Here is a 14,737-nt window from a genome sequence, read left to right as displayed (position 1 = left end):
AATTTTCCCTTTTTCAAAAACTGAAAATGGGGGCAGGATTGGGTCAATTTTTTTTGCAAAATTTTTTTGGGATTTTGAAATGCCAGTTTCTTCAAATTTTGGGTTTTTTACCATCCGATTTTAAAAAGACTAATGGTTTTTGGGCAAAATTTTCAAACCAATTGTCAAAATTTTTTGTTTAGAAATTTCCTTTTTGAAAAAGGGACGAATTTTTAATTAAAACAAAATTTTTGGGTTTTTTTAATTTTTTCTGCTGTGGGCTTCCTTGACCCAAATCTTAAAATTCCCCGCACCCCAAATGTGTCATTTTGGGATCTTTGGTTGGGCTTTCTAATTGGTTGCAGATTTAAAAAATCGTCACAAATGGAAAAAAATTTGGGGGGTGGAAAAATTTTAATTTTCAAATAAGGGAAAAAGGGGGGAAAAAGATTGGGTCAAAATGTTTTTGAAATTTTTTTCGGGATTTTGACTGCCAAATACTTTTAATTTGGTTTCATTTCCTCAACGATTAATGACTAAATTGGGGTTTCTGGGCAAAAAATTTTTTTCCAATCTGTCAAAAATTTGTGTTTGAAAAAATTTCTATTTGGGAAATGGGACAGAATTTTTTAAATACAAATTTTCGTTTTTTTAATCTTTCTTTCTGTGGGGGGTTTCCCGAGTTCCCCTTTACCCAAAACTAACTTCCAGCACCTCAATGTGTCTTTTTCAAATTTTAGTTGACTTTTTAATTGGGTTTCGGATGAAAAAAAGTCCAAAAATGTTAAAAAAATTTTGGGTTTCCCGGGGAAAATTTTTCTTCAAAAAAAAAAAATGGGAAAAAAAATTGGGTCAATATGATTTTGCAATTTTATTCGGGGATTTTGACTGCCAGTACTTCAATTTGGTTTCATACCATCATCGATTAACTGACTAAATTGGTTTCTGGGCAAAATTTCATCCCAATCTGTCAAATTTGTGTTTAGAAATTTCATATTTGAAAAATGGGACAGCATTTGAAAATACAACTTTTCGTTTTGTTAATCTTTCTGCTGTGGGCTTCCTCTGACCGAAATCTAACTTCCAGCACCTCAATCGTGTCATTTGTTATCTATAGTTGACTTACTAATTGGTTGCGGATGAAAAAATCAGTCACACTGTAAAATTTGGGTCCTGGAAAATTTCATCTTCAAAACTGAAATGGGACAGAGATTGGCGTCAATATGATTTTGCAATTTTATTCGGGATTTTGACTGCAGTACTTCAATTTGGTTTCATACCATCATCGATAACTGACTAATTGGTTTCTGGGCAAATTTCTCCAATCTGTCAAATTTGTGTTTAGAAAATTTCATATTTGAAAATGGGACAGCATTTTGAAAATACAACTTGTTCCGTTTTGTTAATCTTTCTGCTGTGGGCTTCTTCTGACCGAAATCAAACTTCCAAGCACCTCAATCGTGTCATTTGGCATCTATAGTTGACTTACTAATTGGTTGCGGATGAAAAAATAAGTCACAAACTGTTAAAATTTGGGTCCTGGAAATTTCATCTTCAAAAACTGAAAATGGGACAGAGATTGGGGTCAATATGATTTTGCAATTTTATTCGGGATTTTGACTCCCCAGTACTTCAATTTGGTTTCATACCAAATCGGTTTAAACTGACTATTGGTTTTGGGCAAAAATTTCATCCAATCTGTCAAATTGTGTTTTAGAAAATTTCATATTTGAAAATGGGACATCCATTTTGAAAATACAAATTTTCGTTTTGTTAATCTTTCTGCTGTGGGCTTCCTCTGACCGAAATCAAACTTCCAGCACCTCATCGTGTCATTTGGCATCTATAAGTTGAACTTACTAATTGGTTGCGGATGAAAAAAATAAGTCACAACTGTAAAATTTGGGTCCTGGAAATTTCATCTTCAAAAACTGAAAATGGGACAGAGATTGGGTCAATATGATTTTGCAATTTTATTCGGGATTTTGACTCCAGTACTTCAATTTGGTTTCATACCATAATCGGTAACTGACTAATTGGTTTTCTGGCAAAAATTTCATCCAATCTGTCAAATTTGTGTTTAGAAAATATCCTATTTGAAAATGGGACAGCATTTTGAAAATACAACTTTTCGTTTTGTTAATCTTTCTGCTGTGGGCTTCCTCTGACCGAAATCAAACTTCCAAAACCTCAATCGTGTCATTTGGCATCTATAGTTGACTTACTAATTGGTTGCAGATGAAAAAATCAGTCACAAACTGTAAAATTTGGGTCCTGGAAATTTCATCTTCAAAAACTGAAATGGGACAGAGATTGGGTCAATATGATTTTGCAATTTTATTCGGGATTTTGACTGCCAGTACTTCAATTTGGTTTCATACCATCATCGATTACTGACTAATTGGTTTCTGGGCAAAAATTTCATCCAATCTGTCAAATTTGTGTTTAGAAAATTTCCTATTTGAAAATGGGACAGCATTTTGAAAATACAACTTTTCGTTTTGTTAATCTTTCTGCTGTGGGCTTCCTGAGTTCCTCTGACCGAAATCTAACTTCCAGCACCTCAATCGTGTCATTTGGCATCTAGAGTTGACTTACTAATTGGTTGCAGATGAAAAAAATCAGTCACAACTGTAAATTTGGGTCCTGGAAATTTCATCTTCAAAAACTGAAAATGGGACAGAGATTGGGTCAATATGATTTTGCAATTTTATTCGGGATTTTGACTCCCAGTACTTCAATTTGGTTTCATACCATAATCGGTTAACTGACTAATTGGTTTCTGGGCAAAAATTTCATCCAATCTGTCAAATTTGTGTTTAGAAAATATCCTATTTGAAAATGGGACAGCATTTTGAAAATACAACTTTTCGTTTTGTTAATCTTTCTGCTGTGGGCTTCCTCTGACCGAAATCAAACTTCCAGCACCTCAATCGTGTCATTTGGCATCTATAGTTGACTTACTAATTGGTTGCGGATGAAAAAATCAGTCACAACTGTAAAATTTGGGTCCTGGAAATTTCATCTTCAAAAACTGAAAATGGGACAGAGATTGGGTCAATATGATTTTGCAATTTTATTCGGGATTTTGACTGCCAGTACTTCAATTTGGTTTCATACCATCATCGATTAACTGACTAATTGGTTTCTGGGCAAAAATTTCATCCAATCTGTCAAATTTGTGTTTAGAAAATTTCATATTTGAAAATGGGACAGCATTTTGAAAATACAACTTTTCGTTTTGTTAATCTTTCTGCTGTGGGCTTCTTCTGACCGAAATCAAACTTCCAGCACCTCAATCGTGTCATTTGGCATCTATAGTTGACTTACTAATTGGTTGCGGATGAAAAAATCAGTCACAACTTTAAAATTTGGGTCCTGGAAATTTCATCTTCAAAAACTGAAAATGGGACAGAGATTGGGACAATATGATTTTGCAATTTATTCGGGATTTTGACTACCAGTACTTCAATTTGGTTTCATACCATCATCGATTAACTGACTTATTGGTTTCTGGGTAAAAATTTTAACCAATCTGTCAAATTTGTGTTTAGAAAATTTCCTATTTGAAAATGGGACAGCATTTTGAAAATACAACTTTTCGTTTTGTTAATCTTTCTGCTGTGGGCTTCCTCTGACCGAAATCAAACTTCCAGCACCTCAATCGTGTCATTTGGCATCTATAGTTGACTTACTAATAGGTTGCGGATGAAAAAATCAGTCACAACTGTAAAATTGGGGTCCTGGAAATTTCATCTTCAAAAACTGAAAATGGGACAGAGATTGGGTCAATATGATTTTGCAATTTTATTCGGGATTTTGACTGCCAGTACTTCAATTTGGTTTCATACCATCATCGATTAACTGACTAATTGGTTTCTGGGCAAAAATTTCATCCAATCTGTCAAATTTGTGTTTAGAAAATTTCCTATTTGAAAATGGGACAGCATTTTGAAAATACAACTTTTCGTTTTGTTAATCTTTCTGCTGTGGGCTTCCTCTGACCGAAATCTAACTTCCAGCACCTCAATCGTGTCATTTGGCATCTAGAGTTGACTTACTAATTGGTTGCAGATGAAAAAATCAGTCACAACTGTAAAATTTGGGTCCTGGAAATTTCATCTTCAAAAACTGAAAATGGGACAGAGATTGGGTCAATATGATTTTGCAATTTTATTCGGGATTTTGACTGCCATTACTTCAATTTGGTTTCATACCATCATCGATTAACTGACTAATTGGTTTCTGGGCAAAAATTTCATCCAATCTGTCAAATTGTGTTTAGAAAATTTCCTATTTGAAAATGGGACAGCATTTTGAAAATACAACTTTTCGTTTTGTTAATCTTTCTGCTGTGGGCTTCCTCTGACCGAAATCAAACTTCCAGCACCTCAATCGTGTCATTTGGCATCTAGAGTTGACTTACTAATTGGTTGCAGATGAAAAAATCAGTCACAACTGTAAATTTTGGGTCCTGGAAATTTCATCTTCAAAAACTGAAAATGGGGACAGAGATTGGGACAATATGATTTTGCAATTTTATCGGAATTTTGACTACCAGTACTTCAATTTGGTTTCATACCATCATCGATTAACTGACTAATTGGTTTCAGGGCAAAAATTTTAATCAATCTGTCAAATTTGTGTTTAGAAAATTTCCTATTTGAAAATGGGACAGCATTTTGAAAATACAACTTTTCGTTTTGTTAATCTTTCTGCTGTGGGCTTCCTCTGACCGAAATCTAACTTCCAGCACCTCAATCGTGTCATTTGGCATCTATAATTGACTTACTAATTGGTTGCGGATGAAAAAATCAGTCACAACTGTAAAATTGGGGTCCTGGAAATTTCATCTTCAAAAACTGAAAATGGGACAGAGATTGGGACAATATGATTTTGCAATTTTATTCAGGATTTTGACTCCCAGTACTTCAATTTAGTTTCATACCATCATCGATTAACTGACTAATTGGTTTCTGGGCAAAAATTTCATCCAATCTGTCAAATTTGTGTTTAGAAAATTTCCTATTTGAAAATGGGACAGCATTTTGAAAATACAACTTTTCGTTTTGTTAATCTTTCTGCTGTGGGCTTCCTCTGACCGAAATCAAACTTCCAGCACCTCAATCGTGTCATTTGGCATCTATAGTTGACTTACTAATTGGTTGCGGATGAAAAAATCAGTCACAACTGTAAAATTTGGGTCCTGGAAATTTCATCTTCAAAAACTGAAAATGGGACAGAGATTGGGACAATATGATTTTGCAATTTTATTCGGGATTTTGACTACCAGTACTTCAATTTGGTTTCATACCATCATCGATTAACTGACTTATTGGTTTCTGGGTAAAAATTTTAACCAATCTGTCAAATTTTTGTTTAGAAATTTCCTATTTGAAAATGGGACAGCATTTGAAAATACAACTTTTCGTTTTGTTAATCTTTCTGCTGTGGGCTTCCTCTGACCGAAATCAAACTTCCAGCACCTCAATCGTGTCATTTGGCATCTATAGTTGACTTACTAATAGGTTGCGGATGAAAAAATCAGTCACAACTGTAAAATTGGGGTCCTGGAAATTTCATCTTCAAAAACTGAAAATGGGACAGAGATTGGGACAATATGATTTTGTAATTTTATTTGGGATTTTAACTCCCAGTACTTCAATTTGGTTTCATACCATCATCGATTAACTGACTAATTGGTTTCTGGGCAAAAATTTCATCCAATCTGTCAAATTTGTGTTTAGAAAATTTCCTATTTGAAAATGGGACAGCATTTTGAAAATACAACTTTTCGTTTTGTTAATCTTTCTGCTGTGGGCTTCCTCTGACCAAAATCTAACTTCCAGCACCTCAATCGTGTCATTTGGCATCTATAGTTGACTTACTAATTGGTTGCGGATGAAAAAATCAGTCACAACTGTAAAATTGGGGTCCTGGAAATTTCATCTTCAAAAACTGAAAATGGGACAGAGATTGGGACAATATGATTTTGCAATTTTATTCGGGATTTTGACTCCCAGTACTTCAATTTAGTTTCATATCATCATTGATTGACTGACTAATTGGTTTCTGGGCAAAAATTTCATCCAATCTGTCAAATTTGTGTTTAGAAAATTTCCTATTTGAATATGGGACAGCATTTTGAAAATACAACTTTTCGTTTTGTTAATCTTTCTGCTGTGGGCTTCCTCTGACCGAAATCAAAACTTCCAGCACCTCAATCGTGTCATTTGGCATCTATAGTTGACTTACTAATTGGTTGCGGATGAAAAAATCAGTCACAACTGTAAAATTGGGGTCCTGAAAATTTCATCTTCAAAAACTGAAAATGGGACAGAGATTGGGACAATATGATTTTGCAATTTTATTCGGGATTTTGACTACCAGTACTTCAATTTGGTTTCATACCATCATCGATTAACTGACTTATTAGTTTCTGGGCAAAAATTTTAACCAATCTGTCAAATTTGTGTTTAGAAAATTTCCTATTTGAAAATGGGACAGCATTTTGAAAATACAACTTTTCGTTTTGTTAAGCTTTCTGCTGTGGGCTTCCTCTGACCGAAATCAAGCTTCCAGCACCTCAATCGTGTCATTTGGCATCTATAGTTGACTTACTAATTGGTTGCGGATGAAAAAATCAGTCACAACTGTAAAATTGGGGTCCTGGAAATTTCATCTTCAAAAACTGAAAATGGGACAGAGATTGGGACAATATGATTTTGTAATTTTATTTGGGATTTTAACTCCCAGTACTTCAATTTGGTTTCATACCATCATCGATTAACTGACTAATTGGTTTCTGGGCAAAAATTTCATCCAATCTGTCAAATTTGTGTTTAGAAAATTTCCTATTTGAAAATGGGACAGCATTTTGAAAATACAACTTTTCGTTTTGTTAATCTTTCTGCTGTGGGCTTCCTCTGACCAAAATCTAACTTCCAGCACCTCAATCGTGTCATTTGGCATCTATAGTTGACTTACTAATTGGTTGCGGATGAAAAAATCAGTCACAACTGTAAAATTGGGGTCCTGGAAATTTCATCTTCAAAAACTGAAAATGGGACAGAGATTGGGACAATATGATTTTGCAATTTTATTCGGGATTTTGACTCCCAGTACTTCAATTTAGTTTCATATCATCATTGATTGACTGACTAATTGGTTTCTGGGCAAAAATTTCATCCAATCTGTCAAATTTGTGTTTAGAAAATTTCCTATTTGAATATGGGACAGCATTTTGAAAATACAACTTTTCGTTTTGTTAATCTTTCTGCTGTGGGCTTCCTCTGACCGAAATCAAACTTCCAGCACCTCAATCGTGTCATTTGGCATCTATAGTTGACTTACTAATTGGTTGCGGATGAAAAAATCAGTCACAACTGTAAAATTGGGGTCCTGAAAATTTCATCTTCAAAAACTGAAAATGGGACAGAGATTGGGACAATATGATTTTGCAATTTTATTCGGGATTTTGACTACCAGTACTTCAATTTGGTTTCATACCATCATCGATTAACTGACTTATTAGTTTCTGGGCAAAAATTTTAACCAATCTGTCAAATTTGTGTTTAGAAAATTTCCTATTTGAAAATGGGACAGCATTTTGAAAATACAACTTTTCGTTTTGTTAAGCTTTCTGCTGTGGGCTTCCTCTGACCGAAATCAAGCTTCCAGCACCTCAATCGTGTCATTTGGCATCTATAGTTGACTTACTAATTGGTTGCGGATAAAAAAATCAGTCTCAACTGTAAAATTGGGGTCCTGGAAATTTCATCTTCAAAAACTGAAAATGGGACAGATATTAGAACAATATGATTTTGCAATTTTATTCGGGATTTTGACTCCCAGTACTTCAATTTGGTTTCATACCATCATCGATTAACTGACTAATTGGTTTCTGGGCAAAAATTTCATCCAATCTGTCAAATTTGTGTTTAGAAAATTTCCTATTTGAAAATGGGACAGCATTTTGAAAATACAACTTTTCGTTTTGTTAATCTTTCTGCTGTGGGCTTCCTCTGACCAAAATCTAACTTCCAGCACCTCAATCGTGTCATTTGGCATCTATAGTTGACTTACTAATTGGTTGCGGATGAAAAAATCAGTCACAACTGTAAAATTGGGGTCCTGGAAATTTCATCTTCAAAAACTGAAAATGGGACAGAGATTGGGACAATATGATTTTGCAATTTTATTCGGGATTTTGACTCCCAGTACTTCAATTTAGTTTCATATCATCATTGATTGACTGACTAATTGGTTTCTGGGCAAAAATTTCATCCAATCTGTCAAATTTGTGTTTAGAAAATTTCCTATTTGAATATGGGACAGCATTTTGAAAATACAACTTTTCGTTTTGTTAATCTTTCTGCTGTGGGCTTCCTCTGACCGAAATCAAACTTCCAGCACCTCAATCGTGTCATTTGGCATCTATAGTTGACTTACTAATTGGTTGCGGATGAAAAAATCAGTCACAACTGTAAAATTGGGGTCCTGAAAATTTCATCTTCAAAAACTGAAAATGGGACAGAGATTGGGACAATATGATTTTGCAATTTTATTCGGGATTTTGACTACCAGTACTTCAATTTGGTTTCATACCATCATCGATTAACTGACTTATTAGTTTCTGGGCAAAAATTTTAACCAATCTGTCAAATTTGTGTTTAGAAAATTTCCTATTTGAAAATGGGACAGCATTTTGAAAATACAACTTTTCGTTTTGTTAAGCTTTCTGCTGTGGGCTTCCTCTGACCGAAATCAAGCTTCCAGCACCTCAATCGTGTCATTTGGCATCTATAGTTGACTTACTAATTGGTTGCGGATGAAAAAATCAGTCACAACTGTAAAATTGGGGTCCTGGAAATTTCATCTTCAAAAACTGAAAATGGGACAGAGATTAGAACAATATGATTTTGCAATTTTATTCGGGATTTTGACTGCCGGTACTTCAATTTGGTTTCATACCATCATCGATTAACTGACTAATTGGTTTCTGGGCAAAAATTTCATCCAATCTGTCAAATTTGTGTTTTAAAAAAACTTCATATTTGACACACAAATTTTCGTTTTGTTAAGCTTTCTGCTGTGGACTTCCTCTTGAGCAGTTTCTTATTATTGTATGTCATGTTTTTTATGTCATTATCATTGTAATGCAAGTCATTGCACAACCTTTTGAGGGCCGGCATCAGAATAACAAATAATTCAAATGAAATCTGAGGACGGATGATCCAATTAAGAAATAAAATAATGACAAAATCGTAAATCTATCAATACACTTCATTTTCGAAATAAACGAATATTGTGTGCACTGTTGTTTGTATAAAATCAATAAAAACGTTACACAGCTACATAAAGAGGTATCTTCGAACGTCAAAAGAGACCTACTAATCAATGATCAAGACAAAACCCTTCCTAAAGAATCAGTCAATAAGTGGAATGTGATATTAGGATTCGGAGCAACAAGTATGCTTCTCATCCCGTCGATATATGGTCGAAATCAATTTAATTTCCATTCGTACTTTTTTCTGATAAATTATGAGAACGCCGCGCACCCATGAAACAGGTTCATCTTACAAGATGTCGTAACTCGGATTCGTGTATAGGGTTTATCAGTTCAAAGTGGTGTAGAAAAATGAGCAATATATTGATTTCGACCGCATTCCGACAGGACCAGTAGAGTAACTATCATTTAAGGGGGCCGGGGGGGTCTTCATCAAAATTCTCTCGAAATTGATTTTATAGTTGTTTCTGATAGAGGGGAGTGATATCTATCAGCTGCTTTTGGTCCCATGGAAAAATATTGTTCCTAGCCGAAATTATCGCTGGTCAAAGGTCAGCGCTCATGTGTAATTGTATTGCGCGAGCGATTTTCAATCGCGCGTCCTGAAAATCGAGTCTAAAAATCTATCTTCTCCTACATTTTTTGAGCAATCACCCTGAAACTTTCAGGATATGTTCTAGGGATCATTTAGAAGAGAAGTATCGAGCCGATTTTTGAGATAGGCCTCAGAAAATTTTTAATTCGATTTTGAAAATCTTTGACCTCATTTTTTGACGATTTTTCCAGGTCCAAGATTTTCAAAATCGATTTAAAAATTTTCTGAGGCCTATCTCAAAATTCGGCTCGATACTTCTCTTCTAAATGATCCCTAGAACATATCCTAAAAGTTTCAGGGTGATTGCTCAAAAAATGTAGGAGAAGATAGATTTTTAGACTCGATTTTCAGGACGCGCGATTGAAAATCGCTCGCGCAATACAATTACACATGAGCGCTGACCTTTGACCAGCGATAATTTCGGCTAGGAACAATATTTTTCCATGGGACCAAAAGCAGCTGATAGATATCACTCCCCTCTATCAGAAACAACTATAAAATCAATTTCGAGAGAATTTTGATGAAGACCCCCCCGGCCCCCTTAATCCGCTAGTCAGGAATGAGGAATGCACAGGAATGAGGAATACACATCTGTATCAAAAAATGAAGAGCTAGATTCAAGCTAATTAAGAAGTAAAAGATTAAAGAATCATCCAGTTTAATCTTTAATACTGTTAACCAGGTTTAACATTGTTGTAACCATACATAACATATGTCGAATAATAAAACTTGAACCGGGCAATTGGCAAACAGAAAAATGCCATATTGATCACATGAAACGTATCTTTTAAAAAATCTGACTGTAAGTTTTTAAGACTTTCCATATCCCAGCTCAATATTCAATACAATGTACCGGTGAAAAAAGCAATTGCCGGTTTATAGGTAATCTGTGAACGTTCCTAATATTAATATGTCTGCAGTGCTGGGTGTCACTCACAGGAGAGGTACGGAATTAGTTTTACAGTCGATTCAGAAATGTTTCTGTACAGTCAGGCCGCTAACGGGCATCAAAACAAACTAATCTCTTTACTAAAATAAAGTTTTATCAATATTAAACCATACAAAAATGTTTAAAGTTCTATCAGAAGAGGTACTTAAAAGACTAGCCGCAACTGCATTTTCCTTTCTTTTTACCACTATCACCCTTTTTCACAGTTATGTTTCCCGTTGAAGTTATAGCGGGGTTAGCCTGCGCAAGTTTGTTCTTTTTCATTGCGAGCACCAGCTTAGTTATTTCGTCGAATACCTGAGCAAAATGTGTAATTATAACTATTTATCTAATGTCATCGATTATTAAACGCTAAATAGTTGTCGTCATTTCCTGATAACTAGGTGATAAAAGGCTTGCACATTAATAAGATAACTAGGCCATTAGTTACAAGATGCAGTAAACTGTAATTAATTCACAAAAACAACTCATTAGATACAGGAACTAAAGAACTGTGTTCTGGAATTTATTCGTTGAGAGCGATTCAAATGCTGACGATGTATAATATTGCCGACAGGCCGCTCTTAAATGCATTTTATTCGGCCAGACAGAAAAACTAACTGTCGATCCTATCGATCGATCTAGCTATATTATCATATCATATCCCCAGTGTTGCGGTGTACGCGCGAAATTGTTAAAACTTTTTATAGAAAAACGTCAATAATTTGCTAGTACTTGTGAGGCTATGTAACGCGCGGACCTGGACCGCATTTAGTAGTTCCATCGGCAGAGAGTCTGCTAGCCAGATAGTTGGTAATTAAGAATTCTAGTTTCTAATAGCATGGAAGTAAAAAATGACTCTAAACTAAAGCCACGGTCTAGATATCATGATGCAGGTATATAAAGCGATTAGATAACAAAGTCCTGGTATATTCCGTTTGGTTTTACCAAGACTCTCAGCTGGAGCTTCAGGAACCAAATATGTAAGCCGTGATCATTGAAATGATGAGTGAACAGGATCTGACATGTAATGAACATATCGTCTGCAGAACGAGATTTTCTATTCCCTCTATTAAATTATTATATTATTATAGTAGAGTTCTAAAATAGGTCAGTTTTTGTAAAATTATGTAAGCCGTGATAATTTGATAAATTATAGGTAGTATTGTGTAATATAATGTATCTATACTAGTTAGTTATAATCATATCTCTATGTAGTGGCAGTGGAACAGCAGTGTATAATAATCGACACTGTTCGTATCAATTAAGCAGGAATACCCACTGCTTACAAATACGGAAGTTATTAATTCACTGATCACACTTAGTATCAGCCCTGATACACACAATGCGAGATTACGACTGTAAAACGACTTCCTATAAGCAAACATTTGACGCTAGTGAGTCTCAGTTACGAGTGTCATGTTACACGCTGTCGTGTAAGTACCAGGTTCCTCCCCGATATCACGCATGAACACAGATACCATACTGAAACTTGATGCGTCTTCACACCATAGTTACAGACTGTTAGAGAGTATACATTTTGACAGGCTCTTTTTTGTCGTTTTAGATATTACGAGAAAGTTCGCGAATGCACCGAATTAGATCATGGACATTTCCTAATTGATGAATTACCGTTTCAATGTTCAGGTTATCCTTGGCACTGGTCTCGAAGAAAGGAATGTCCATTTGACTAGCAAGAGCTTTCCCCTCGTCAGTAGACACTTTCTTGTCTGGAGAATCACACTTGTTTCCAACTGAAGAGGGTTAAACTGAAGTCAGTATTGAAACTTACTCTATTTAGCAGTAATCTGTGGTAATCTGTGGTTTTGATAGAATAAATCGGCCCCTGAGTACATTATAAAGTACTAATACCCGCAATCAAATTACACATAGAAATAACACATAGATTACTACTGTTACATAAAAATAACTTATGGGAAGAGGGCGTTATTTTCCGGTGATCTCAGAAACTAAATCTAAATATTAGATTCCACATGACGTAATAGCCAGCTCAACAAGGATGATAATATTTTCTTCACTCAACCAGTTCGATCAGTTCCGTGAAACTAAGCAACTATTAGGAGCTAATGTACATATTTCGTATCACGAGAGCATTACGTAGACAGTTACGTTGAGCAGACATGAGATCACCAGTTTCCATCATCACATCACTCTGCTACTAGAGTACAGTGCATCATTCACTACATTAGCGAGCAAAACTCTCAAGTTTTAAATATGCACATAACTATGCCGTCCGGAGGTGACTTACCAAGTATTCTGACGACATCGTCACAGTTCTGTTCGATTTCCTGAAGCCAGCGGCGAACGTTACCGAACGTGTCCAGGTTAGAAACGTCGTACACTACCATCACTCCTTGTGTTCCACGATAGTAGGTAGCAGTGATCGTCCTGAGGAGAGTTGAGTATATTGAAAGTTGCCAGGTGGCCTTTAGAATGTGATCGTTCCAAAAGTAATCACATTCTTAAAGCTACCTTGTATTAGGGGTTATGTTTTTACACAGCTATAGTGTATACTGTGTAGGCTAAAAATAATAGCTTTCTATTTAGCAGAACATAGTTTTAGCGGATTGCATGATATTAGTCGATCACATACTGACTTTTAACCTACATAGACGCAAACAGGTGAGATTACACGGTTTTAAAAAACAGCGTATGAGGTTGGCGATTTTAGTTTCTGGAAAGGAAACCTTAAGTACAATTTTAGAATAATCAAGTTGAAACGGTGAATCTCGTTATTATAATGCTGCCTTGCCAACACGCAGCTGCGGTTAGGCTATAAATGATAATCTGTGTTACCAAGTTAGATTATAAAAAGATCGCCTTGTTTATCCTTAATTGTTATTATTAGCACACATTCGTATATCTACATCGAGTAAGTGGATAAACAATGTACATCATTGAACCAATAATATCAAAAGACTTATATATCATCATTATATAATTATTAACATGATTGTTATCTTTGAGCCGTAAAATTTAAAATATTTTAGAAACATTCGCATGTCTTGAAAATAAATCACAGCTCATGAAATTTTATTGTTACATTTCTCACAGAACAATGACAGTGCACAGTGCACAGTGCACAGTGCACCAAAGATCTTGTAAAATCAATACAATGGACAGAAAATGCCACAGCTCTATTAACTACGAGCACAGAACACTGCTTACACTCCAATACACCAATAATGTAGCCGCATAGAGTACAGACACACCAGCACATTGCTTAACAATATTTAGTAGACTGCTCAAATTGAGGTACTTTACAACTTAAATAAGTCAGTGATAACATTAGGGGCAAATGTAAACGTTAATTTCGAGGGACACTATTAAAATATTATGAATGTATACCCCAGGAATGTGTAAACCCAATACTCAACATACCTGAACCGTTCCTGTCCTGCTGTGTCCCATATTTGGAGTTTGACCTTCTCTCCCTCTACTTCAATTGTTCTGATCTTGAAATCTACTCCAATAGTTGTGATGTATGTTCCTGTAAATAGATTCTATAACTGCTACTTCAATATTTAACATTACAATGTTTTACTAAGAAGCATACAATTTTCTGTTTTTCTAGAAGCAGCTTAGTATTCACACCGAATTTAACTGAGAAATAACTGCCGTCCTGCGGAAGTTTACAAGACTTACCCGAGAAGAGATTATCGGAGAATCTGAGGAGAATACTGCTTTTCCCTACACCACTGTCTCCGATAATCAGCAGTTTAAATAAATGATCGTAATCGTTCGGCATCTCCTTTCTGTACTCACTGTTGAGCCGGCCTACTGCTTTCTCTCCTTTCTTTTCTTCTTTTCTTTTTGATAACCTTCAAGTCTATAACTATCCTTTAGCAAGCGACATTTCCTATTTGAGGGTAAAGATAAAAGAAACTATTGGCGTCATTCGTTTCGGCAATGTAAAGAAATCGGA

The 14,737-nt window shown here is 35.3% G+C and overlaps 1 protein-coding gene across 1 annotated transcript; it reads right to left on the bottom strand.

Annotated features, from left to right (window-relative positions):
• Nucleotides 1-10,479: 10,479 nt before the first annotated feature.
• Nucleotides 10,480-14,671, bottom strand: LOC134826389 (ras-related protein Rab-35-like). The gene is made up of 5 exons (XM_063838733.1): nt 14,458-14,671; nt 14,194-14,302; nt 13,061-13,200; nt 12,424-12,545; nt 10,480-11,109 (listed from the first exon to the last, which is right to left on the bottom strand). Exons 1-5 carry the CDS (start codon nt 14,558-14,560, stop codon nt 10,966-10,968), a joined length of 618 nt encoding a protein of 205 aa, XP_063694803.1. The 5' UTR covers nt 14,561-14,671; the 3' UTR covers nt 10,480-10,965.
• Nucleotides 14,672-14,737: the final 66 nt, after the last annotated feature.

This window comes from Bolinopsis microptera, chromosome 2 (assembly GCF_026151205.1).
Source record: "Bolinopsis microptera isolate Bmic1 chromosome 2, MBARI_Bmic_1.0, whole genome shotgun sequence".
Taxonomy (NCBI): domain Eukaryota; kingdom Metazoa; phylum Ctenophora; class Tentaculata; order Lobata; family Bolinopsidae; genus Bolinopsis; species Bolinopsis microptera.
The sequence above is the reverse complement of the archived record's forward strand: the minus strand, read 5'-3'. Positions and strand labels throughout refer to the sequence as shown.

Coding starts and splice junctions, on each gene's coding strand:
- LOC134826389 (XM_063838733.1), bottom strand. CDS start 14,560: ATGCCGAACGATTACGATCATTTATTTAAACTGCTGATTATCGGAGAC. Junction 12,546..13,060: donor CGATGTCGTCAGAATACTTG/GTAAGTCACCTC, acceptor AACCCTCTTCAG/TTGGAAACAAGTGTGATTCT. Junction 11,110..12,423: donor ATAACCTGAACATTGAAACG/GTAATTCATCAA, acceptor CATTTTGCTCAG/GTATTCGACGAAATAACTAA.